Source organism: Lindgomyces ingoldianus, assembly GCF_010093535.1.
Source record: "Lindgomyces ingoldianus strain ATCC 200398 unplaced genomic scaffold BDR25scaffold_6, whole genome shotgun sequence".
NCBI classification, from domain to species: domain Eukaryota; kingdom Fungi; phylum Ascomycota; class Dothideomycetes; order Pleosporales; family Lindgomycetaceae; genus Lindgomyces; species Lindgomyces ingoldianus.
Genome location: NW_022985167.1, coordinates 810,771 through 835,092, shown reverse-complemented (window position 1 = coordinate 835,092; position 24,322 = coordinate 810,771). Strand labels below are relative to the sequence as shown.

The following is a 24,322-nucleotide window of genomic DNA, read 5'->3' as shown; positions in this document are numbered from 1 at the left end:
CGCAAGGGCCCCGGCCAGGGACGGCCTTATCGATAATGTACCCCAATTTGAGAAACCCCCGGGCAGCTGATTAACGACGCAGCAACAATTGACCAATGGCACTGTCGCTGCGACCGAAGGGCGTCTGCGAGGCTGAAGCAGAGGTGCCTGATGACGACACTGCAAACCCCATTCTGAGCAGGCTTTTGTCCAGTTTGCGCACAGGAAGAGGGCTACTCGGTGCAAAGGAGGACGGCTGCCTTGGCAGGTGTTGGGACCGTTGGTGAAGAACCCTGGAAAGCTTGATCCAATACGGATCCGTTGTGGCCTGCATCATCCCATGTCTCACTCAGCAGAATCGATTCAGAGGCTAAAAGCTGGATTTGGGTATTGGATATCATGAACCCCTCATATCATCGCATTACTGACTCTACCTAACCTTCATACCCCACGTACAAGAGGGAAAATACATTTTAGCGCCCCAACTAACCTGGGTAACTCCAATGCTCGGGAACGCTGGAGAGAGAGACAAGTCATCCTGGAACATGCCGATTTGCGGAATTCTTGGCCATTTCCATCCTTCCTCATTAACTTTCTGTCATGGAGCCCGTCCATGTTCTGAACCGAACAGCCTGCGCTTGTGTCCGCTTGCTCACAAGACAAGTCCGAAAACGGCGGCCATACCGCCTGCAAGGATCGGGGTCCCGTACTCGCGCGCGATAGCAAGAGCAGTGGCGGCGCCGCTGGAGCTGGCAGCAGAAGGTGAGCCGGAAGTAGCAGAGGCACCACCTCCACCAGTCGACGAAGCTCCACCGCTGGCAGCGGCCGAGGTTGAGACGGCGCCTTCGGTGGTCTTGTTACCGCACGTCACCGCTTTACAGAGTAACTGCTGGTCGAGATTCTCGCCTGAGGCGATGATGCAGCGCGAGAACCATTCGCGGCACATCAAGGCGGGGACGGATTGCTGGTAATCGGACATGTTGGGGCTAGTGCCATCGGAACATGTGCAAGTGAAGTTTAGGTTGGTCTAGATAGAAGGCAATGTCAGCTATAGCCAAGTCGAAAGATCAAGCCCAGCGGATGAGAGGCCTACGGTGCTGCATTCGTTGCCGCCGGCCTTGGTCTTGCCAATGCCACCGCAGACTTCTGGGCATGTGTGCCTCTCAGCGGCACACCAGGTCGACTTGTTGTCGTTGCTAACCGTGTTTGGGTCGAGAGTGCAGCAGGCGCCAATGGGCAGAGAGGTGTTCTGGGCGAGGGCAAAGCTGGAGAAGGCCGTAGCGGCGACAATGAGGGCGCTGAACAACATGGCAAGCTGGGTGGAAGGTATCAATGTCTGCGCAAACGGATGGTGTTAGCAGGTGACAGTCGTGAGCAGACACGTAAGACGGGCTCAAAAGCGATACAACTCGTAATTGGGGGCGGCAGAGGGTGGCGGCGATGGGGGATAGCGTTGGGGACGGCGGAGAGAAGGGACTTACGAAGCTGGGATGCTGATGGATCGAGTGTGTGGGAGCGATTGTGTTGCGCAGGGTGACCGAGAGAGTTTATGTACGACAAGCTTGCTTCAGCGCGGAAGTCGCTAGGGCCTTGCTGCACCTTTCACCTCGATAACCCTAGCCGTTTTAGGCGAGTCGTGATTTGCTTCCCAAGTCGCGGACCACGGTTGTCTAAGGCCATGTTCGCCTCGAGAAATTACTGCAATTTATCCTCCCTGTCTCTGTCTTCTCTTCAGTTCCGCCAGGTTTCCTTTGCACTTGAACTGCGCGCGCAATCCTCGATCTCACCACACCGCGCCCCGAATGTTTCATTCTCAAACTCTCAACGCAATAGATTATTGCCGGGCAGACCCCGTAGAGCACCGCCATTATCCAGCCATGATGATTCCTTCTTTAGTCTGACCGCCCTGCCGTCTTGAGCCTTGAAGGTACCAGTCTCGGCTGTCGGACAGGCCTGCGACTAAAAATCGATAGGCAGAAAGCAAGCGGGACGCGCACTCCACCATGCTTAATTGGCACAGCTCTCTCCACTGCTACCATTGATTGCTACTTCTAGGATTGCGAGGGGAACGAGTACGAGCGTAGCAGCCTCGCCATGATCCTCCGGACTGCAATTGCTCTACTACGGCCATGAGGAGCCGGGCGCCTCATCTGCAATTCAACGTGTTTTCCAATTTACCATGGGAACAACGCCGCAATCTGAAACGATAGAGGCCCGTGCATGCCGAAATAAGGCAAGTGCTCTGCGGGCCGAGGTGCACTTGCATCATCCTTGATAGCGGCCTTGTACAAAACATTCACTGATCGTCGTCGCGAAGCTGTTGCGCAACCTTTCTGTCTCAAACTTCAGACTACGAGAGAGTCGCCGAGATTAAATGGGCCTACGTAGCGCCGACGTCGTTGATCAATTTCTTCCGCCCCCAAACGAGGTCCGCCATGTGTAGACCCTCGAGGAATCCAAATAGCTCATTACTACATTTGGCATGGTCGCTGTCGGTCTTATCTCCCACGTGGCATCACCATGTCTTCATGCAGCATCCCAGCACACGCGCTTCATTACTGTCACGTCTGGATAGCTAGGTCGAGTCTGTTGTCACAGAAGTTCAAGTCTCAACCCTACCCAAACTCGGAATGGGAGTAGAAGTTGGAACACTCTCGGGATTAACGATTTCACTGGTGGGCCCTAATATCGTTGTAACTACATCGTCCTCTTTTTGAGGCTTACGACTACTCTGTCGGAGCTTCAAATCTTCAGGTGGACCAGACATGAACCTAGCCTAGCATCTTGAAAAGGAAGAAGGCGCGAAACATACATAAAAGGCTCTAGCTTTCGAGTTCTCGCACAGAGCCGCTTCCGTGGTATGCAGCACGAACCATTGAGAAGCGGATTTCCAATCCACATGTTGGAATTTCGAGGCAACAGGTAATTCCTCCCTACCAAGTATACACCACAAACACTCATAGTTCGCATTCTATCTCAGGAGGCAGCAGCAGGAACTTTACACGGAGCCTCTTCACTTGCTGTTTCCACTGCAAAATGACCGAATTTGCGCAGATCAACACTCACAAGCACTTCAAAGATCCATTTCCCAAAAGTGAGCCCGCCTAATTCCACGAATATGTCAGATCACAGCATCAGCATGTCGTATTCACTCCGTCCTCTCCTTTTCGCAGTCCATTACTCTCCAGTTAGTCCTTGCTATCATCAATATTTAGGATCATATGCCCTTGGTCACAGAACACTAGCTTGACAGTCCAATGAAAACCTACGTACTACGCTCTCGCTTCACGCATATGGTTAGTCTTAGGATTATTCACTTTAATGCGCAATAGGAACAAGTTCTACGGATACGCCTTTCAAAAGTCTTTGCCCACGCCAAGGCACTAAAAAAGCCACATTTCAAATTGGGCAAATGCCTCCTCTGGGTGTGATCATTACCACCTTCAAGCCTAATAACCTCCTGGCTAAGCTCGCCAGCAAGGTCAGCACATGTCTTCTCACGGCCATATCGGTCAAGGCGTACCTTCTGGGTGAGAGATTGCTGAACCTCGCTTGTCTGCTTATTTGGACGGCCAGATCGGGGAGCATCTTCAAGATATTTGTCTTCTATAGCAAGAGGGACGGCGTTAGGATTAAACCCACGCTTGACCGCTCGGCCGTAGATGCTATCGACAGTGCGCTTTGGTAGTCCAGTAATTGAGACGACCTGTTGGGTAGTTTTGCCCACAGATGGCGATTTAAGGGCAACAACTAAAAGCTCGAGTAGCGATATCGTGATTAGGCGCCATGTAGAGATGAAATGAATCGTAGTATAGCTGGAAATCTATTGAAATTTGATCGAAATCAGGGATTGAGGATCTCCGAGGCTTGCGCCAAGATTGTGGCGTTTTTAGCGTGGGCAAAGACTTTTGAAAGGCTTATCCGTATATGCATTTTCAACGCTCTCTCTGCTTGCATTTGGGTTTCGGACTACGGAGCACCTGCTACGCAATTTAATCTCTCTGACCGTCCCACTCCCCATGGACAAACATGCGCGCCTGCATCGCTGTTATCGCTGTTAGGGTGAAGACTGTCATTAACGCCGTGCCAAGCCGAGCATATTCCTGATCTGGCAATGTTGAATCCCGTTCTAGCCAATTGTATTAAGTTTGTTCCTCAAGTGGCCAATGTTCATATGGTCTGCGTCGTAAGCTCGCCCCGGTTTCTAAATGTTGCCAGAGTAGAGTAGTATATATGTGTCAGATTCCACTCAAATATCTGCATACTGCAAGCTTCAATTGCACTATTCTCCTCTCGACATTTATCTTATTTCATACTGCCTCCCAACCTCCCTTACAATCTTCCAAGCCTGATCCACCATGCCACAGATTATGAACAGAGACGTCGGCCCTGTGGGTTTTGGACTAATGAGTAAGACTCCTTACACTTCTTCGTCCTCGGTTATATTGCTTCATATCAAGCATCTTCAACCATGTCTTTCACCTCCTTTCGTCTACTTTCCCTCATATTTAGTTACCTTATTAACTGATACAGGCTTAACGAATTACTTCAAACCAATCCCCCGTGAACAAGCCTTCGCTGCTATGCGCGCCGCCATCGAATCCGGCTGCACTCTCTGGGACGGGGGCGAGCACTATGGAACCCCGGATGACAACTCTCTAACTTTGCTCAACGAGTACTACAAGAAGTATCCTGAGGACGCTGAGAAAGTTGTTCTCAACATCAAAGGGGCTATGGAGGGGTATGTAAACCCTATTTCCCCTAAAATGACACCCTTCTTTCTCTTTTCTTCATCCGATGTGAGGATTGAATCATTGCATCACTGACCCATGTCTCAGTTATCCATCTTTCAAACCCTTAGGCTCAAGGGCTAAAATCCGTGAATCGGTGGAAGGTTGCCTAGCCCGCCTGGGTTCCAAGGGCAAAATAGACATGTTCGAACCTGCTCGTCGGGACAAGACGGTGCCATACGAAGAAACCCTGAATGCGCTTAAAGAGCTCCAAGATGAGGGCAAGATAGGGGGCATTGCACTTAGCGAAGTGAATGCAAACACTATTCGTGGTATGATCCTTCCCACCATCTCTCTAGCAGAGAGAAATGGTTTATATGATTAACATGAGATGTTTAGAAGCCTCAAAGCACGTCAAAATCGTAGCCGTGGAAATCGAGGTCTCACTCTTCCATACTGAAGCCTTGACCAACGGCATCACAGCCACGTGCAAGGAACTTGATATCCCCATTATTGCATACTCTCCCATCGCTCGCGGTCTTCTCACAAACACCATTACGGCTACACCAGATGACTTCCGTCAAATGCTGCCGCAATTCCAAGCCGAGAACATCTCGCATAATCAACTTCGCGTGAAAGCCATATCCGCAATCGCTGAGCGCAAGAATTGCACCCCGGCGCAGCTCTCGTTAGCTTGGGTTCTGGCGCTTAATAAGAGAGAGGATATGCCGACGATTGTGCCGATTCCGGGGACAGGAAATCCGGAGAGGGTGAAGGAGAATGCGAAGGCAGCGGATGTGGAGCTGAGTCAAGAAGATATCGAAGAGATTGATGAAATTGTTAAGAAGTATGATATTAAGGGTGACAGGTATCCCTCTAAACTCATGGAAATGACGGATGCATGAAGCAGGCTAGAGAAAAGTGGGAACATGCCAGTATAGACTTTGCGTCTACGGTCAATTTATTGTATCAATATCAAACCGCAAACCGTCTTCCACTCTATCAATTTCTCGCAGTAGCCTCCCCCTCGACAGACCTATCTTCTACACCGCCTTCTGGTAATCCGTATGCTTTTGCAACCTTTCTTTGTCAAATCTCCCTCGCATGCAGAGTTCGTATACTCAATGCCGTTACTATAAGAGCAAAGCTAAGACAACTTACGGTAATATATCCCTTCTGATATTCCGGAGCATCGACCTGCTGCCAGACTATCAACGGCAACCAAGCTTGAAGTACATAAGCCATTTCATTCATCGACGCGATGACGATAGCTCGTTCTTCGTTATCGTGGGTGCAGATTTCATGGGCCCAGCTAAATTGAACGCGTTAGTTAATGAGCTTTTTGTCTCGATGCAAAGGCTTCATAAGAATGATGGCCGACTTACGCCATACACAGCCCCGAAAGCCCGTACCCTGTACCAGAGAGAATAAAACATGCCCACTTCCATTGCATTGGAATATCCCAAATTGCGAGTGACACATAGCACACGATATTCATGACACCCCCAAACACGATCGGCGGCCACCGAGCACCCCCAAACACACTATCACTCGTCCAAGCATACACCAATGTCGAAAAAACCTGCACCGCATACGTCGTAGTCGAATACGTATTGATCTGCTCTACCGTATACTCCGGCTTCTTCGACGCCTTCAAGAACTGCGCGAAAACCGGCGTCGCGCTTCCCGTGCCATTATTAAAGAAAATATACAGCAGCATCAAAGCGTAGATATGCCACGAGGTGAAAATATTCCGGATTTTCCTTTTGGTGTATGGTTGGCGTTTCTGGCGTCCTTCAAGCTCCATTCTCCTCACTGCAAATGCGACTTCCTCCTCTGTTAAATAAAACGGCTTTGAGATCTCGGGAACATCAGGGAGAAAAAAAAATCCGGCGAGCGCGATGGGTAGAGATATGATGCCATCAATGACAAACAGCCATTGCCATCCTGCAAATCCACCCCGTCCGTCGAGGTGATACACTGCAGCCATCAAATAACCGGAAAACATCGTCGCGATAGCAGCGCTGGTATGAAAGATGCAGGACCGTTTTGCGAGCTCTTCGCGGCGGTACCACGATCCGATAATATACTGCATACCGGGATAAAAGGTACTCTCGGCGAGTCCAATAAAAAAACGCAGGATGTAGATTACTCTTGCGCTTTTAGCTCGAGAGAGGGAGAATGTGAGGACAGCCCAGATGACTTCCATAGTGGGGATCCACCGAGAGGGTCGGAAACGAGTGAGGATGATGTTGCTGGGAAGCTCGCCGATTACGTAGCCTACTGTCCAGAATGTTTGCATGTAGTTTAGTTGGTTTTTGTATAATCCAAGATCTTCTTTCCTAGCGGGTTGTTAGAAGATTGGTTAGCGGAAGGTGGTTTGTGGAGATTTGACTCACATCCCAGATACAAATGCACTGGTTATGTTGGACTGATCTAGGTACTTGATGAAATAACCTGGGCGGTATGAATAGATGTAGGGAATGAAGTTCTTCAACTAGAGGCCCTACCTAAAGACGCAAAAGTAAGCAAAGCAGCATCAAGCTTGAACAGAAACCATCTCTCCTCTTTTGGCTTGTCTAGCGTATCCCAAAGGTAATACGTCCATTTGCGAGGCTTCGCCTCTGCCTCGCTGGCGGAATGCACAAACGGGGACGGAGATTCAAGATCCTTTGAATTAATTGATATCGGCTGCGAATGACTCATGATGGGCAAAGTAGCTTAAGAGGGGGATTTCGTGGGATTGATCGGGATCCAGAAGGCCAGCATAAGCTTCGAATTTATGCAACAAGTTAGGCAAGCCGAGGCTGGCAGGGGGGAGCTACGAGGCCCAATACACAAGCCTACTAGTAAGGATGCAATATTGACATGATATTCCTTTCGGAATTATTTTGCATATGGGTAGTGCCTCGAAATTGGAGGCAAATATTGCGTGCTAGGACGGAATATGTGAGAAAGAGGGGAAATAACAGTGCTGTAGAAGTAACATACACTGAGGAAACAGGGGATGAAATATTGATATCACGCCGTTGCAGTAAGACCACAAACTAACTGTAGTATGAACGTAGCACACAACGTCATAAGGAGAAGCAAGTTCTTCACCTCTCATAACCTTACGACTGTTATCAGTGAAGGCTTGTCCTGTGACCATAAACAATGGGACGTAGTCCCTTAGTCCAGCAATTATTGTGGTGTAGAAGATCATGCATCGCGTAGGCCCCTCTCTACGACCGATAGTCCCTGTCGTAATTTCTGGCTTCGATGGCGTGCCATAAGAGCTACCAATGTACATGAGGCGATAAGATATTATCCTATTACAACGACTTGCATCAAAAATCCGCTGTAGGGTTGTCGGAACAAAAGTACCGGTTATTATTGAAGTGAAGACTGATAATGGTGTTGAGGGCAGAAGATGAGGTTATTGATTCGTCTGGTTGGCTAAGTGTAAGATAGCGCACTTTCTCCAACCTTCTTAAGTGGGAGGCAATGTCCGAGTCCTAGTGACTGTTGTGCTACCTACGGGCTAATTTAACTAGCAAGTTATATTCAGCTGCCTCTCGAACCCTGAATCGCCTGCAAACATTGCTTTCATCCTTGCCACTTGCTCCTCCTTTGCCTGTTTCCATATATTTGTATGCCCACTTAGCTCCTTCACGCCAGACGCACGCAGATCCCGGTTAACCCATGCTAGGAGCTCGTTCACGTATTCTACTTCTTTATCTCTCAGGGAATGGAAGGCTTTGCCATAGCCTTTCTCTTTCACTCGCTGCTGGTACTCCGCTCTCATTTCCTTCTCAAAGGGAAGGCTCACCTGACCACTGAGGACTTTAGCGACAACCATTGCCTGGAACTCGAAGAGTGTGAAAGTGGCTGTGAAGAATGGTACACCGACAAATACTAAGGACGGGTCTGGGATGTAGAAAATGTCCTTGTGCAAGTTATGGACTTGCGTACCGTTTGTGACGAGTAGAAAGTCATCGACCTTCTCCGCAGGGGTTTCGTTGGACTGTAGGTGGTTCAAGAAGGGTATTGTCATATAATAACCAGTGCATATTATGACGTGATGTACATCACATAGTTTGCGACCAGATTTGAGTGTTAGGGTGGCTGGTATAGGGTCAGTCCCTTGGAGAAATGTGGTTCGACTTTCTGGGATTTTGTTGAACGATTCAATTTCGTCAACCTGGGTTGCGTTGTCTGGGAGCAGGCTTCCAGGAAGATCGAATGCGCCATTTCGATGGCTTTGGTAGATGTTGTTCGCAAGTGGGCTTAGCTCTCGGGCAATATCCGTCGAAGAAACGCTTCCCCCAATTAAAAGGAAGTTCTAATGCTGTTACATTTCGATTCGTTGGGGGATATCTCATAGGAGTCTGGGATCATACTTTGCCTTTGAAATCATCTGGTTTTCGGTATGCTTTCGAGTGTTGGACACGATCGGGCCACAAACGTTTCCAGTCAGCAAGTCCTGGGATATTAGGGACCTTGGGAGCATGGTAGTGACCAGAAGCAACAACCACGAAATCGAACTCCTGCAAAATGTAAGCTAAGGCGTTTTAGGAGAATCCCAGCTTTACTTTTATAAAGCTCTCCCTCGTTGGTCGTCCAAGCGGGCCAGGAGTCAGAGTCACTGCTTCCAGATTCCATTTGCTTCCAGACTTCCGAACATTTTCGACGTTAGTATTGTAGAATGTGACATCATGAACTGCAGCCTTAACCGCAGTATCTTGTATATACTTCTTCAGGACCTGATGGCTCACAAAATCTGGTGTGCCTGATGGAAAAGGACTCAACGTAGTCTCTAGTAGACGAGTAGCCACGTTGTTTTTCAAGCCGAAATAGCAAGGCCTGTTCAGACCAAGGCCACCAGTCAGTTGTAGCTATCGACAACACGTCTATACAAGGCCTTCTCACCCAGGTGGAGCGTGCAATAGCTGGGCTAGTTCAAGATCCATTAGGGGCTCCACCTCTAATCCGTTTCCTGTGTCGGATCTTTCAGCTTTTGAGGCTAAAGTTGACGGATACGCCGGTTCAAGAGGTTTACGCTCATCAAGGACCCTTTGATGCGGTCAGTAATTGTGCCGCATAATGAGTTCCTGGAGGCCTACCATATGCCTCCAGCTACCCGAGAACGTTCGAAGACAGTCACATCAAGGCCTTCTCTTTTTAGGTGGGCAGCAGTAACTACACCACTGATACCTGCTCCTATAACGGCTACGCGTGGAGGTACACGTGAATTCATAATTCTATTCAGGTTTAGATATTTTCGAGGAGCGGCAGTGACGGTGCAACCGCGTCACGTTTGGGGCGGATGTGTATGTAAGATATCGGAATCCCCCTTGCCGAATGCGTGAAGTGATCATGTATCCTTCTTCCATGTATCGCGTCATTCAAGTCCGCATGGCACTATCCGGAACTTCCAACAGAGTCCCAGGTAGGCAATTCAAAGCCAGCTATAACGCAGCTAGAAAATATATCCACCCGAACGGATTGAGGGACTAGGTGATAGTAACTCGAGGTGATAAAGGGAACTGGTCTGAATGGTAATGCGCAATCATCCTGGTGAATGATGTGATTGAACCTACCCCGCAAACCCAAACTACGACGGCCGAGGAAAATCGCAAATGGAATTCAGCAAGTAGCCTAGAGATGCAGTAGTGAAAACCATGGTCGATGGAGTAACTGGTAAGGTATATAATACTGTCGTATCGAGTGAGATCAGGAACTGGGCCCAAATTTCTTGTCTGCCCAAACACTTAACATGGCGCCAATTGCACTTCCAATCTCTCCAGATATCAAAGATACGATGCAGCCACGGAAAGATACATTAGGTCTTCCAGAGCCAGCAAGAAAGAGGCTTGAGAAGGCTGGAATTGATCTGACACCTGGCTATCCGTACGTTACTTCGATGTTCATCTGTGAGATGCAACTCAAGCGAGATTTCAAAAGGCGCTGGAATGATGAGGCAGTAGTAGTACCAAAACTTTCGTTTTGAAGAATTGTGCTGACTTTGTGCTCCCGAATCCAGGCACCGTCCTGCCAAACCAGTTTATCTGGACGATGTTTACAATATTCGGAACTATGACCGCGAGTACATCGATCCGGGTTCTCGAGCGGATCCTGAGAAGAAAGCCCTCCTGTCTGCAGCGAAGGAAGTCATCCATCTCACCGCACACATTGGCACTGAAATTGTGGGGCTGCAATTGAAGGATCTGACTGATCGGCAGAAGGACGAGCTTGGGCTTCTGATTGCTGAGAGAAGCGTCGTATTCCTCCGGGATCAGGATATCTCGCCCCAAGAACAGAAGAAGCTTGGAGAGTGGTATGGAGAAATAGAGGTGCATGTAGGTGGTCATGAGAGGTCTATAACAGTAGTTTTGGTGCTCATTCTTGTTGCAGCCGCAAGTTCCTTCAGTTCCAGGAGTTCCAGGTACAACAGTGATCTGGCCAGCATTACAGGCCTCAGAAATCCCAGCGAACTTCAGGCAAACGGGTGGAGCTTCGCGATGGCACACTGACCTCGTACATGAACGGCAACCTGCTGGGTGAGTTCAATCTGCTTATCATGCGGCTAGCGCATTCCTGACCTGGTGTAGTGTGACCCATTTACATAATGACACAGTGCCATCTTTGGGAGGAGATACTCTTTGGGCCTCAGGTAAGCGTGGGCCGCTCTCTAGAATCTGTATTTAACGCACCGTAGGTTACGCTGCATACGAGAAGCTATCTCCCGCATTTCGTAAGATTATAGATGGAAAGGAGGCAGTGTACCGCAGTGCCCATCAGTACCTCGACCGAAACGATCCAACAGCCGGTCCAAAGCATATCGAGCGCACCCATCCTTTGGTTCGAGTGCATCCGGCAACGGGCTGGAAAACTCTTTGGGTAAATCGTGCAATGACTGTCCGTATCGTTGGGTTGGACAAGGACGAGAGTGACCTGATATTAGGATACCTGTACAATGTCTACGAAAAGAACGTCGACATCCAGGTTCGATTCAAATGGACTCCGGGGACATCTGCTTTATGGGACAATAGGATTACAATCCACAATGCTAGTTGGGACTATGAGGGTCTCGAACCAAGGCATGGAACGAGGGTGACTGCCTTAGCGGAGAAACCATTCTTTGATGAGAAGGCTCCGACGCGGCGACAGGTGCTCGGGTTGGCAGGACCCGGGGATATTTAAGTTTCGGAACGAAGATAGAGTTGTCTGTGGGTTGACGTAGTTCAGTGGACCGCGACGCACTTACCAGGCTGTAGTGATCCGTGCACATGTACGCAAACTCGGGCCGTCGACCCTCAGCAGTGCCGTACAAACTTCATAAGTCATTCTTCCTGCGTCAGAGTTCAGCGCTCTCAAAATATGGTTAAAATTTGCCTCTATAAAAGGATACGCATAGTTAGGCCCCGAAGGGAAATATTGTGCCGAGTCCGCATCCTCCTAACGTTTCACTCATAATATCATAGCCACCTCAGTAATCAACGCTGTATTCGTGAAGTTACCAATCTGATGACCCCGGGCTGAGTCGAGCCTTTGATTTGGCAGCTGGACTTCACGTCGCGTACAACTCCCTGGCGACACCACATCTAGAGTCCGGATCACAAAGCAGGGCTGGGCCATAATATCCAGTAGGTTGATCTTACCGACCGCCTCTCCTAACTAGATGACGAACTCCTTCACTGGCTTCAGGTGGATGCATTTTTAATATTTCCCTTCAACCCGCGCGTGACTTCGGGGATGGAGAAGGCGAAATGAAAGTCTACCATATACGCAACAACCATACGCCGCTAGCTTAGGACGAGATCTCACAGTAGGCCATGGAAAAGGAGACGTTCAATACGCTACCCCCGACAGAATGAGTGAGAAGGTAGAGCAATATCAGCACATGAAGCATCCCGCCCTGGAATTACTTACTAGCCCCTGAGGAGATGTATATTATAGGTGTTCTGATGTCGGAAAGCCTAGGATCTAGGCCGGGTTCTCTGCGGTGAAGATGACAGCACGAGTACCAAATTTAAAGGGTTTTAAGCCCTTCAATGAGGCACATCTGGCACTGAGAAAGCTAAGGTGTAGTGATCGTATGGCCTGAAGGAGAAGAGTGCGTGCAAGCGGGCTTAGACCCCATGTTCCGGTGCGATTAATGCATCTCCCGAGGCCACAAGCTTATTCAACCATTCTTTGTAGGGAATTCGGATACCGCAGAGAATGCTAGCTCAGGCAGGGCCAGGGATGCCCTATCATCTTGAGGTCTGACGTCTTTTAGCGTGAGAACTCTTGCATCAGCTAAAAATGGCATTCAGCTCTTGACAGAGGGAATATGCTGTACCATAATAGAATGTCATGGTACTCGTACGTTCCGGAGCAAAGAAACCACGAACATATCATTAATTGGGCTATGCATCTATACGTCAGGTACCATGGTCGCCCCACGGTGACGAGTTAGCGCTGGCACCAATTTACCCTAAAGTGATTTCCCCGGCTCTTTGAGCAGCTCCTCTCTGTGGATGGAGAATTGTCGATCTCCCGGAATATTCCCCGCATGATGGCCATTACACCTGCATGATCGGGCAGGGACAGGAGGTAGTTTCCACCGAGAGACATACTACCACCTCTAGCAAGCAATTAACTTACCGTTGGAGAAATTATAAGATGAGGCGGGCGCTCAAAGAGTTCTGCAAGCCTTCACGCCTCTCCCGTTGCCAAGTGTCTACGGTCGATTGTCGATCCCCCACAATCTGCAGGTTATGGCAAGCCTCCAAGCCTTGCTGCTTGCGACAGCGCTCTTAAACATAGCTTCTTCGGCTCCAGCAGAACAATTCGCAGACGCAACAACTGCATCGAGGACAGGAAGCGCTCTCACGCGTCCTACCGATTTCAACCCTGTACCGATTGCTGCGTCGCCTTCGGGGGCTGGGGAGCCGGTGCTCAATAGCTTCGTTTCATTTTCTATTGAGCTCGCCTTCTTTCCGGACTTCGCAGGCGACAAGGAGAATCCGAATACGTTCTCAGACAATCTTTTGAACAACTTGGGAAGCTTCCAGGGGTCTAAGCCAAACATTCGAGTGGGGGGAAATACTCAGTAAGTAACTTTAATCTCGCAAGCCTCAGGCCTGTCTAATACCAAATTCCAGGGATTATGCACTTTACGACGCTAACCTCAAAGCCGCCACTAATGGAACCATAATTCCTTCAATATCTAAAGACTATCCCCGAATACTGTCCATTGGCCCAAAGTTCTTCGAATCTTACCAAACATGGCCCGGCGTCAAGTTCATACATGGCTTCAACTTGGCGAAGAACGACACAGCCGCTAATGCCAGCGCGACGGATGAGGCTGCGATAGCTTGCAAGTTTCTTGAACTTCACGATAACTTCCTGTATTGGGAGATGGGGAATGAGCCAGATCTTTTCAAGACTTCGGCGCAGGGTGTCATGCGTCCTGCGTCTTGGAACGAGCAGCAGTATACGCAGCAGTGGAACATAAGGGTTCAGTTAGTCAAAGATTCACTTTCGAAGAACTGTGGTGCGGACTGGGTCACTGCGCAAAATTTCAAGTGGCTTGCGCCGTCGTTTGCGGGGACGAGTAACAGTCTTGATGCTGTGAAGACTTGGAAAGCTGGATTGGATCAGCGTAATGAAATTGAGCTGTTTTCTTCGCATAAGTAAGATCGACGCTAGGACTGGGGAGTCAATGGCTTACGATACACAGCTACATCGGAGGTGCGACACAACCTGGTGTGACTCTTGCTGGCTTCCTGATGAACCACACCAAGACCGTATCTAGTGTAAGTAACCACAACAAAGAACAAGCCGCCTTAAAAGCCGCAGGGATGAATATGCCATACATCCTTGGCGAAGCAAATTCCCTCTACAACCAAGGAGCTCCGGCGCTCTCCAACTCTTTCGGTGCTGCTCTCTGGGGTGTAGACTTCAACCTCATGTGTGCAGCCACGGACATCAGGCAGGTGTATATGCATATGGGAACCAACTTCCGATATGCCAGCTGGCAGCCAGTTGCTACCAACACAACCAGCATTGGCACAAAGGCTCCTTACTATGGAAATATTGCAGTGGCAGCTTCGCTGGGTGACATCACTCAAGGCGACGTCCGCGTCCAAAACATCCCATTAAAGAACTACAACGAAGCAGCATACACCATCTACGAGGGGGAGAAACTCAAACGTCTCGTAGTGATCAACATGCACCAATATAACTACTCCGTTCCTGTTCCCCTTCCCCGCGGAGAAACTACGTATAACTTTACACTGCCGACTTCCTGCTCTGGCCATGGTCTTGTGCAGAGGCTTATCGCGAACGGATCAGATGCGATCACGGGAATTACGTTCAACGGTGCAAGCTATAATTATGAGCTGGATCATGGGAAACCAAAGCTGCTGGGGAATGTAACGAAGGATGAGACAGTGTGGGTGGGCCAGGATGGAGGGATTGCAGTGGGCGTGCCTTGGAGTAGTGCGGCGCTTGTGCAGCTGGAGTGTTGAAAGTGTGGGGGGTGTGTGTGTGGAATTTTTGGGATATGAGGCCAGTACTGGAGAAGCTTTGGTACTGTAATGTGTCCAGAAGTCCATCTCTACATTCTAACTTCCATTAATGACATGACTATTAACTTCCTTCGCAGGCTAGATCTTTGGAATAGCCTTAACATCCCAGACAATTCCTGCTATAAATGTTAGTGAGGAGACATATTGTAAGAGGGATGAGGAAGTCAGCTGTCATGACTTATTGTCTCTCACCTGTCGTCACAAGCTTCTCTTTGGCCTACTGCTCACTCTTCCACGTGAGCATCCCGTAGGCTTGATACTTCGGGTAGGCACTAACGATAACCTACAAGAGGCTTGCCCCGCCATTCCTTCACTTTTCCGCAAGCGCAATGGGCAAGTGGAGGCCAACACAGCCACCCATAGCACTTATCCACAGCATCAGGAACTCGATCGGTGTCAGCTCTTCCTTACCTCGGCTCGCTCCCAAAATCGATACAGTCTGACATGGATGAACGAAGAACACAGGAGCATTCGTCAAAGGATGGTCCTAATTCCAGTTAGCTAAGGGCATGTAGCGGTGAGGAGAAGAACCAACTGTCAATGTAATCCCTCCAATAACACCCGCTTTCTCAGCTTGAGATCTAAATTGCAGTGGAATCAGATGACGGTAAAGAGTATCCATTGTTGGTGGAAACCGAAAGAGCAGGTCTTTGATGTTGAAGTATAGGACTGGCACCTGGAAGCTTGGTGAGAAGACGATGTCGTATTCTACCACAACACCTTGGTGGGAAGGTGAGGGCTCAAGTGCCTCCTACAATTCGTGAGTCTCCAATGCTGTCGATTGTGGCTTGGCTCTTACTTCGTCATACTCCATAAGCTCACGCTCGTCAGACTGCTCTTGGGAGTCTCCAAGAGCAACATCGACGCGCGTACAAAGCGGCTTCATAATCCTTAAAAACCTCGTATCATTCCTATCATGGACATCTACAGAGAGCCATTCGCTCTGGAGGTTGTGGCGCTCAGCAAAAAGCCTCGAGAGTTCATCACAGGCAGCGTCGAAGTCCGATTTCGATATCAGCGGGGACGCTATGACATCTAACATAGTTTGTATCAAGATAGCGTCTATATAAATTTAGAAAGGGTCCTGGGAGGCTCAGTCTTATATGGTCAGTGAATGATGGAGGCCTCCGGCGCTGTGAAAGTAACAGCACCAAAGGTGCCAAGATCCGCTCAATCACGTGCGAACATGCCAATCGTCAGGGTAGCAAATTCCCTTAGAACTACCCAAATAGTGCGGCTTTCTACCATGTCATCTGCTGGGGCGCTGAACGTGAAGAAATATGCAATTTTTTGCTTCTTTTAACAGGAATTGGTGGTTGGTATGTATATGGATTGCAAACAATAGCGGTGGATAGGATGATGTCGTTGGCCAGAAGTTCAAACCAGAGTCTGAATGCAAGCTCCGGCAAGGCTTGGTACGCCTAAGGACATAACACGCATGGGCGAATTAGATGTTCTGGCCTGTTTCTTGTGAAAAGCAAATGTTAATCCGTAGAGAGTTCTGTTATTTCTTCGTGCATGTTCGTTCGTCAATACGATTGTCAGGGACCGTGGAACTTAGGCCGCACGGTGATCGGAGGAGAGTGGCTTGGCAGCCTAGAATATAGCTCTCAGGCAACAATTGCCCAGGTGGACCTCGACCGCCCTCAACGAAGTCCCTCCTCACCTTGCCAGTCCCTATTCTTACGAACAGCAATGCGTCTCACAATTTGCACAACATCCTAAAATCGAGGCACCACCAATACCCTTTCCATCTGAGCCGCCCGGCCCGGCCGAGATGGCATCGAGCAACGAAAAAAGCCAGCTCAAGCGTGGCCGAGTATGTCTCCATGTGCCCGTGCGATCTGTGCAATTGTTGGCTAATAGACTTATCTCCGCAGCAATCCCAAGGCGAGCAGACAGAACCTAAGAAACCACGCCGCTCGCCGCGAAACCAGCAGGATGCTGAACCTCACCACAACCAAGCCCAGCTCCCATCCCCGCTTACTCATAAAGATTCCAAGGGCTCGACGGCGACAGACGAGTTCAAAGAGGGTACCCTCACTCCTCCCAGCCAACGCCCGAGTCAGAATATTCGCTCTGCACCTACCCGGAGCCCGCGTGCTCCCGTCGGCCTATCCTCACCACCCTCTGACACACAACCTTTCTCGCAATTCGTCTACCCTCCGCAAAACCGGACCTACGCCGTGGATGATGAAGAGGGCGAAGGCGTTTGGGGATACTTGGTGCCATTAGATCACCGATCCGGTGATGTTCTTGTTCTCCGCCGAAGGACTGCCTGCCCAGGCCCAGAAAGCAAAGTTGGCAAGGCTTCCGGCAAAGAGCGAGTTCCCCGGAAAACCTATAAGCGCCAAGAGGAAGACTATGAGACGGAAAAGCGAGAAAGTGGAATTTCTGCTGGCGGGTATCTCATCGGACGGCACCCTGAGTGTGGTAAGTATCGCCAATCGCTGCTGCTCGGGTGTACAGGTTCTAATTCGCCACAGACCGCGTGCTAAACTCCCCGACCGTGTCAAACCGGCATTGTCTCTTATTTAGCGAGAACAAAGGCGGTGACACCGTCGGCGTCTTGGAGGACATCTCAGGGAATGGCACCTTCGTCAACGACTCCCTTGTTGGCCGAAACAAGCGACGAGAATTAAACGAAGGCGACGAAATCGGCATTCTCGATGAGGCTCGCTATGTCTTCCGGTATCCTCTTAATCGCGATACCAGCGCCTTTCGGCAACAATACACTTTGCAGGAGCAATTGGGGAAGGGTCATTTCGCCTCAGTATACTTGTGTGTCGAGAAGAATACGGGCGTTCGTTACGCTGTGAAAAAGTTTGAGAAGCGTTCTGGTCCGGGAGAGAAGTCAAAGGTGGATGGCCTTCAGCAAGAAATTGCCGTGCTCATGGGAGTCAGCCACCCGGCATTACTCTGCTTAAAGGACACATTTGATGAGGAGGATGGCGTTTATCTTGTGCTTGAGCTTGCTTCTGAAGGCGAACTGTTTAACTGGATCGTGATGAAACAAAAACTTACTGAGACAGAAGCTAGAAAGGTCTTTGTGCAGCTATTCCAAGGTGTAAAGTATCTGGTAAGTATCGAACTTCTTAGAGCATGTGACTGCGCTAACCCACCTTCAGCATGAGCGCAACATCGTCCACCGCGACATTAAGCCCGAGAACATACTTCTTACCGACAAGGATCTGCACGTCAAGCTTGCGGACTTTGGGCTTGCCAAAATCATTGGGGAAGAGTCTTTCACAACCACACTGTAAGTTGACCTGCCTCCATGTTCTTTGTGCCTTTGGCTAATCGATCGCAGATGCGGGACTCCATCTTGTACGTAGTGATCATTTGACTCAGCCATTCAAAGCTAACATGGTCTAGATGTCGCCCCAGAGATTTTGGAAAGCTCCAACCACCGCCGCTACACCCGAGCTGTTGATGTCTGGTCTCTTGGCGTTGTCTTGTACATTTGCTTATGCGGCTTTCCCCCATTTTCCGACGAGCTATACAACCCCGAGAATCCGTATACGCTGTCCCAGCAAATCAAGATGGGCCGCTTCGACTACCCCTCTCCGTATTGGGACTCGGTCGGCGATTCTGCGCTCGATCTGATCGACCGCATGCTGTCTGTTGACGTTGACCAACGTATCACGATTGAGCAGTGCTTGGAGCATCCATGGACTACCCGACAGGATATTAACCCGAACGATAGTACCGACGGCCTGACAGGTGCGATTGCGAACCTCGACTTCTCCAAACGCAAGCCCCAACGTGAGCGGACGCTACTTAGCAGTATGAACGACATTCGAGTCACGAGAGTTATTGAAGGTCCAACTGGACAGAATGCAGTGAAGGTATACGAGAAGAACCCTCCAAAGATGAGTAGCAAGCAAAATGGCAAGGCGAAAGGAGCCGTGAAGGAGACCACGCCGTCTGCAAATCGTGACCCGGACGAATTCATCCAGCTCGGCGGTAAAGGGGACCAGGAACTCTATGAAGATGGATCCCGTTATGTTCCGGATGAGGTGGTTAAGGCCGGCAAAGCTGGCAATAGAGCGCAGTGATAGGAGACTGATGGGGGAAGTATGAGGGCGATTCTAGAGGAACAGACAGGCGTCATGGGAATTTTTGGCGGGGAAATTCACTCTTCGTACATAAGAAGCTCCTATAGGCCAGACCATGAAATTTCCATAAATGGAATCAGGCTTTTAGTTCCTTGCTATGGGGGGTTCGAAGCACGGCTTGAGGCGCTACAGAGTACCAGAAGCCAATTGAAGCTTCGAGCTAGCAGTAAATGTCAATTGCTCCTGGGGCAAATGTGTGTTTTGCGGCTTTTTGTGCTAGTGACAGGCGACTGTTCTCAGCACTGCGGAACGGATAATCAGCGTATAACGGCGGTGTGTGACGGGGCGGAGCAGCAGAATTGCGTCGTCGTCAGTGAATGAGCTGACATTTTCCTTTCCGGAGAGCGTGCTCCCGGATCGGCCAGTCTTGGCGGGTGGATGGCGAGTTTTCGTCACTGGCCGGGGGACCATCTCGAGTGGCTCGAGCGCGGGTCCAATTTCTTGACGAGAAATGTTAAGAGCGGTGTCCGCCCAAACAACACACACACAACCTCCCCCTCCCGACTCTCCTCGCGCGCTCCTTGTTCCTGAAGTTCGTGCAAGAATGGGCGTTCTTGCTGAGATTGCCGGCCCATTGGGCGATTTCACCGCGACTGCGAGCCTGCCCGTGCTGGTAGTGGCCGGTGTTGCCTCCTTTATTGTCCTTGCCATCGTGCTCAATGTGCTGAAGCAATTGCTCTGGAAGAACCGCAATGAGCCCCCCGTGGTCTTCCACTGGATACCCTTCCTCGGCAGCACCATCACCTATGGCATGGAACCGTACAAGTTCTTTTTCTCCAACAGGGAGAAGTATGGCGATGTCTTCACCTTCATCCTCCTCGGAAAAAAGACTACGGTCATGCTAGACACGAAAGGCAACAACTTTATCCTGAATGGGAAGCTCAGGGATGTGAACGCCGAGGAGGTCTATGGCCCGCTCTGCACACCCGTGTTTGGCAAGGATGTTGTCTACGACTGCCCCAACTCGAAGCTCATGGAGCAGAAGAAGGTGTGTCTGCAGCCTCCCCGGCGCTGGATATATTACTAATGCGGAATGGTAGTTCGTCAAGTTCGGCCTCACCCAAGATGCCCTTCGCTCCTATGTAAAGTTAATCACGTCCGAGGTCGAGGACTTCCTCAAGCGTCACAAGCAGTTCAAGGGACAGAAGGGCGCTTTCAATGTGCCCAAGGTCATGGCCGAGCTTACAATCTATACCGCGTCACGCTCTCTCCAAGGCGAGGAAGTCCGCAATAGCTTCGATGCAAGTTTCGCCGAGTTGTACCACGACCTCGACATGGGCTTCTCTCCGATCAACTTCATGCTGTCCTGGGCTCCGCTACCACACAACCGTGCACGTGACAAGGCCCGGGAGAAGATGATCCAGACTTATTCCGATATTGTCAAGAAGAGGCGGTCCGGAGCTGTGAAGAAAGATTCGCACGACATGATCTGGCATCTCATGAACTGCAAGTACAAAGACGGCACCCCGGTTCCCGACCACGAAATTGCAGGTATCATGATTGCGCTTCTCATGGCTGGACAGCACTCTTCGTCTTCTACCATCGCCTGGATCTTGCTTCGTCTCGCTTCCAAACCCGAAATCGTTGAGGAGCTGCTCGCGGAGCAGAAAGCTGTCCTCGGTGAAAATCTCCCACCTCTCTCTTACGATGATCTGTCCAAGCTCCCTCTTCACGCCCACACAGTTAAGGAGACCCTTCGCATGCACGCTCCCATCCACTCCATCATGCGCCAAGTCAAACAACCCATGGTCGTCGAAGGCACAAATTACACCATCCCCGCCAACCACACCCTCATGTCCTCACCCGGCGTCTCGGCCAACATGTCCGAACACTTTGTCAATCCATCCAATTGGGACCCGCATCGCTGGGACGCTGGTCTGGCTGCTAAATTCGAAGGCCAGAACGACGAAGATACGATCGATTACGGGTGGGGTATTGTATCCAAGGGAACCCAATCTCCATATCTTCCATTCGGTGCAGGACGGCATAGGTGTATTGGTGAACAGTTCGCGTATGTTCAACTCCAGACTATTCTCGTTGCGTTTGTGAGAGAATTCAAGATGCAGAATCTGGGTGGGAGTAGGGAGATTGTGGCGACGGATTATTCGTCGTTGTTCTCGCGTCCGCTGGCTCCAGCGTTGGTGGAGTGGGAGAGGAGGGGTAAGGAATTGTAAGTGCAGCGGCTCCATGCAGAGGTAATATGGTATATCAATGCAAGGTCAATGGAGGGATTATGTAGATATTAGGGAGTGGGGGTGGATACTTCCGTGCATGCATGATGACGGGTGTTGGTGGCGTGGTGAGATGGATGGGTCCGCTGCAGGTGCGTGGCGTGGATCTTGATGCAAGATTCGGTTTGATTCGATGCAGGAACATAACACTCTGGCAGTGGCGTTGATGAAATGCCCGGTGCCTTGCTTTAGGACATTTTGGAAGCTCTTAATATCTAATATTAAACTGGATACATATACGTCCGTGACAATAAGATGGTATTGAAGATGTGGTTGTTTGGTGAAATGTTCACTTTTTCTTAACTTGTGAAGCAGGAATATATGTATGTCTGTTTATTTGTCTACCTTTGAGTTACTATGTTTCTACCTAGCATGCCACTGATTGATAATCAGAATCCCATTAATATACAGAATTGGATATCCAAGGTGCTGTGCCTGATTTCTCAGATGGAGAGTTACCCAAGCCGTTGCGAATGTTCTGCTCTATGTATCCAGGGTACCAGCCGCCAACGCTGACTTACACAAGCGAGTCAACCTAGTACGTCATCTCGATGTCGCCGTCCAGATCCTCCTCTCCAAGCCTATCTCTATTTCCGCCGACGGGGCTATGCGTATTACCGTCTGAAGTCCCGTTTCCGTTCTCATGTCGGCTTCTATCCCCATGCCCATCCCTACCCCCAATTTCAGCCCTATATCCTCCTAAACCTCCCATCTCTGCACCACCATCTGTACTCCCACTACCCCCCTCCTTCTGTTCCACAACCTTCAACAACCCAATAGAATTCAGCTCGGCCATCCAATCCACCATCTTATCCAGCACCCCATGATCCCCCACAACTTCTTGCTCAATCTCCCTCCTCGCAACCTCTTCTCCTGTCTCCCCAATGTCCTTCTCCACCTTCGGAAACCTATACACCCTTACCCCAGCCTCGATCTTTGCGCGCAGCGTCTCAAGAACCCAGCCATCGAACCGCGTGACATCGAGTACAAGCTCCATGCCTGTTTCCGCGCCTTCTTTGCAGCCAAATGCGTGGAGCGCATCTAGGGGTTGTAGGACGTGTGTTTCGAATGACCAGGGGATTGTGTTGGCGTTTGCGGAGGCGGAGGTGGAGCGGTATGAGGGGATATCTAGGAGCTCGGCGAGTGTCAGGCGAGATGGCCATAAGTCGTTGATGCGGACGCTACGCTTTGGGTCCCAGTCCAGCGGCACGTCTGAGATGGAGCGCGGGTTGTCGAGGTTTCCGTGGAGGAGGCGGATGGAGGAATCACTAAGCGGGTGCTTGTCTTCGATGCGAAGGGCGCGGGCGAGCGTGAGGTGCATGAGTTGTTGGATCAGGTCAGTCATCACTGGGTTAGGGATGCCCCAGGGGTCGCTGGGGTGGATGTCGTAGTTTGCATGCTTGAGGGTGGTTTTGCAGAGGCGGTTGTGGTGGGTTTGGGAGGCGTAGCAGTTGAGACTGCAGAAGGTGACGGCGCGGCAGATAGCGCAGTATTGGAAACCATCTTGGGGTCTGAGTTCGTCGAGGTCTGTTGATTGGGATGTGTAACTCTGGCGCGTTTGGAGGGGAGGGTTGGGGGCGGCTGCATTGGCACCAGTGCTACTAGGAACTTCACTGTCCTCCTCTTTCTTCAGCGGGTTTGGATTAGCACCTGTGCTCTTAGAAGGTTCGCCTTCTTGCTCTATCTCGGGCGAAGCTGCTTTGGGAACGGTACTACTACAAGATCCATCTCCTTTACTTTCCTCTGCCAGGTCTTCATTGGCGCCATCGTTGCTCTGAATCTGCCCCTCTCCCTCTTCCTCTTTCTCATCCGGGTCTGCAATTGCGCCGGTGCCTCCAGGAGATTCACCCTCTCCCTCTTCGAATTCGAGTTCAGTATCGCTTATCGTAGTTATCGTTAAGTCGTCTAAGTCCGATGAAGCTATACTCGTGTCGTTATCCATTATTGCTTGATTCAGGGCGGCTAACATGGCTTTGTCCCTTGTATTTGGGGAGACGTTAAGCTGGGCACCGCAGGTATCGCAAATCGGGGTACGGGAAACCTGAAAATTCGGACCTGGAGCGAATGCATACAACGTACTTGAGCTGCGGAAGAGGACATGTGCACTATCTCGCCTATTGACTGGGAGGAGATCCACCCGAGGTGGCTTGTTACGGTCATTCTTGATGTATATTTGGTAGACACCCGCCGTTTCTTCGGCAATGTAACGCCCAACCTCGTTAAAGGCGTACGGGAGAGACGTCCATGTCAAGCTGTATTTGTCCCATGGGTACTGCTCCCGTTTGATCTTGGTGAACCGAGACTTGAGGAGGCCGCGGATACCCAAATCCTCTTGTTCTCTTGGTGACTCTGCTCCCCAGCCCTTGCTCTCGAGGTACTCCTTGACGTGTGTCCCATCTTCAGTGAGGTATTGCTTGGTGTTCCGCTCCTCTGTCATGACTTCCTCGATCTCGGCCATGATCGTGTTGTGAAGGTTCATTAGTTGCGGTTTATCCATCTCATGGCAATAGTCCAAGTTCCCAGCCTTGCATATCTGGTCCATGGCACTCTGCCAGGCGCCACCTCCGCATTTCCAAAGACAAAGTGCGAGGCGGTAGTATCCCTTTAGGACTACGTCGTTAATCATATTTCCCATAACCATGACTACTCGTCTGTTGATCGGCACTTTGCTCTCCACCCGCAAGTAAGGCGTGACACAGATGCTC

General features: G+C 50.2%; 9 protein-coding genes across 9 annotated transcripts; 4 read left to right on the top strand and 5 right to left on the bottom strand.

The window, feature by feature from the left end:
* Positions 1-358: 358 nt before the first annotated feature.
* On the bottom strand, positions 359-1,630 carry BDR25DRAFT_254995 (uncharacterized protein). Its single transcript, XM_033686332.1, has 3 exons — positions 1,461-1,630; positions 1,073-1,315; positions 359-1,006 (listed from the first exon to the last, which is right to left on the bottom strand). The coding sequence occupies exons 2-3, from the start codon at positions 1,286-1,288 to the stop codon at positions 632-634; spliced, it is 591 nt and encodes a 196-aa protein (XP_033551503.1). The 5' UTR covers positions 1,289-1,315; positions 1,461-1,630; the 3' UTR covers positions 359-631.
* A 1,711-nt stretch (positions 1,631-3,341) lies between these two features.
* BDR25DRAFT_254994 (uncharacterized protein) lies at positions 3,342-3,780 on the bottom strand (the record flags this gene model as incomplete). Its single annotated transcript, XM_033686331.1, has 2 exons — positions 3,342-3,443; positions 3,503-3,780. Coding segments are annotated over 2 exons (293 nt in total), but the record flags the coding sequence as incomplete, so codon positions are not given.
* Positions 3,781-4,216: 436 nt separating this feature from the next.
* On the top strand, positions 4,217-5,912 carry BDR25DRAFT_332056 (pyridoxal reductase). The gene is made up of 4 exons (XM_033692709.1): positions 4,217-4,389; positions 4,513-4,720; positions 4,818-5,041; positions 5,109-5,912. Exons 1-4 carry the CDS (start codon positions 4,338-4,340, stop codon positions 5,612-5,614), a joined length of 990 nt encoding a protein of 329 aa, XP_033551501.1. The 5' UTR covers positions 4,217-4,337; the 3' UTR covers positions 5,615-5,912.
* Positions 5,799-7,415, bottom strand: BDR25DRAFT_214889 (MFS general substrate transporter; the record flags this gene model as incomplete). Its single annotated transcript, XM_033684817.1, has 4 exons — positions 5,799-6,021; positions 6,095-7,051; positions 7,109-7,166; positions 7,220-7,415. 4 exons carry the CDS (start codon positions 7,413-7,415, stop codon positions 5,799-5,801), a joined length of 1,434 nt encoding a protein of 477 aa, XP_033551500.1.
* An 826-nt stretch (positions 7,416-8,241) lies between these two features.
* On the bottom strand, positions 8,242-9,948 carry BDR25DRAFT_215132 (dimethylaniline monooxygenase; the record flags this gene model as incomplete). Its single annotated transcript, XM_033684826.1, has 4 exons — positions 8,242-9,033; positions 9,092-9,238; positions 9,284-9,554; positions 9,815-9,948. The coding sequence occupies 4 exons, from the start codon at positions 9,946-9,948 to the stop codon at positions 8,242-8,244; spliced, it is 1,344 nt and encodes a 447-aa protein (XP_033551499.1).
* Positions 9,949-10,467: 519 nt separating this feature from the next.
* On the top strand, positions 10,468-11,894 carry BDR25DRAFT_384038 (alpha-ketoglutarate-dependent taurine dioxygenase; the record flags this gene model as incomplete). The annotated part of the gene is made up of 5 exons (XM_033697850.1): positions 10,468-10,601; positions 10,735-11,050; positions 11,106-11,251; positions 11,303-11,364; positions 11,410-11,894. The coding sequence occupies 5 exons, from the start codon at positions 10,468-10,470 to the stop codon at positions 11,892-11,894; spliced, it is 1,143 nt and encodes a 380-aa protein (XP_033551498.1).
* A 1,559-nt stretch (positions 11,895-13,453) lies between these two features.
* BDR25DRAFT_332055 (beta-glucuronidase) lies at positions 13,454-15,208 on the top strand (the record flags this gene model as incomplete). Its single annotated transcript, XM_033692708.1, has 3 exons — positions 13,454-13,788; positions 13,841-14,371; positions 14,419-15,208. 3 exons carry the CDS (start codon positions 13,454-13,456, stop codon positions 15,206-15,208), a joined length of 1,656 nt encoding a protein of 551 aa, XP_033551497.1.
* A 259-nt stretch (positions 15,209-15,467) lies between these two features.
* On the bottom strand, positions 15,468-16,310 carry BDR25DRAFT_384036 (uncharacterized protein; the record flags this gene model as incomplete). Its single annotated transcript, XM_033697849.1, has 3 exons — positions 15,468-15,755; positions 15,804-16,019; positions 16,068-16,310. 3 exons carry the CDS (start codon positions 16,308-16,310, stop codon positions 15,579-15,581), a joined length of 636 nt encoding a protein of 211 aa, XP_033551496.1. The 3' UTR covers positions 15,468-15,578.
* Positions 16,311-16,385: 75 nt separating this feature from the next.
* On the top strand, positions 16,386-21,830 carry BDR25DRAFT_391732 (Pkinase-domain-containing protein; the record flags this gene model as incomplete). The annotated part of the gene is made up of 14 exons (XM_033698168.1): positions 16,386-16,538; positions 16,624-16,683; positions 16,720-16,788; positions 16,830-16,837; positions 16,898-17,105; positions 17,149-17,701; positions 17,755-18,347; positions 18,397-18,527; positions 18,579-18,595; positions 18,644-19,322; positions 19,347-19,663; positions 19,709-19,817; positions 19,846-20,374; positions 20,427-21,830. 14 exons carry the CDS (start codon positions 16,386-16,388, stop codon positions 21,558-21,560), a joined length of 4,560 nt encoding a protein of 1,519 aa, XP_033551495.1. The 3' UTR covers positions 21,561-21,830.
* Between the last annotated feature and the right edge of the window lie 2,492 nt (positions 21,831-24,322).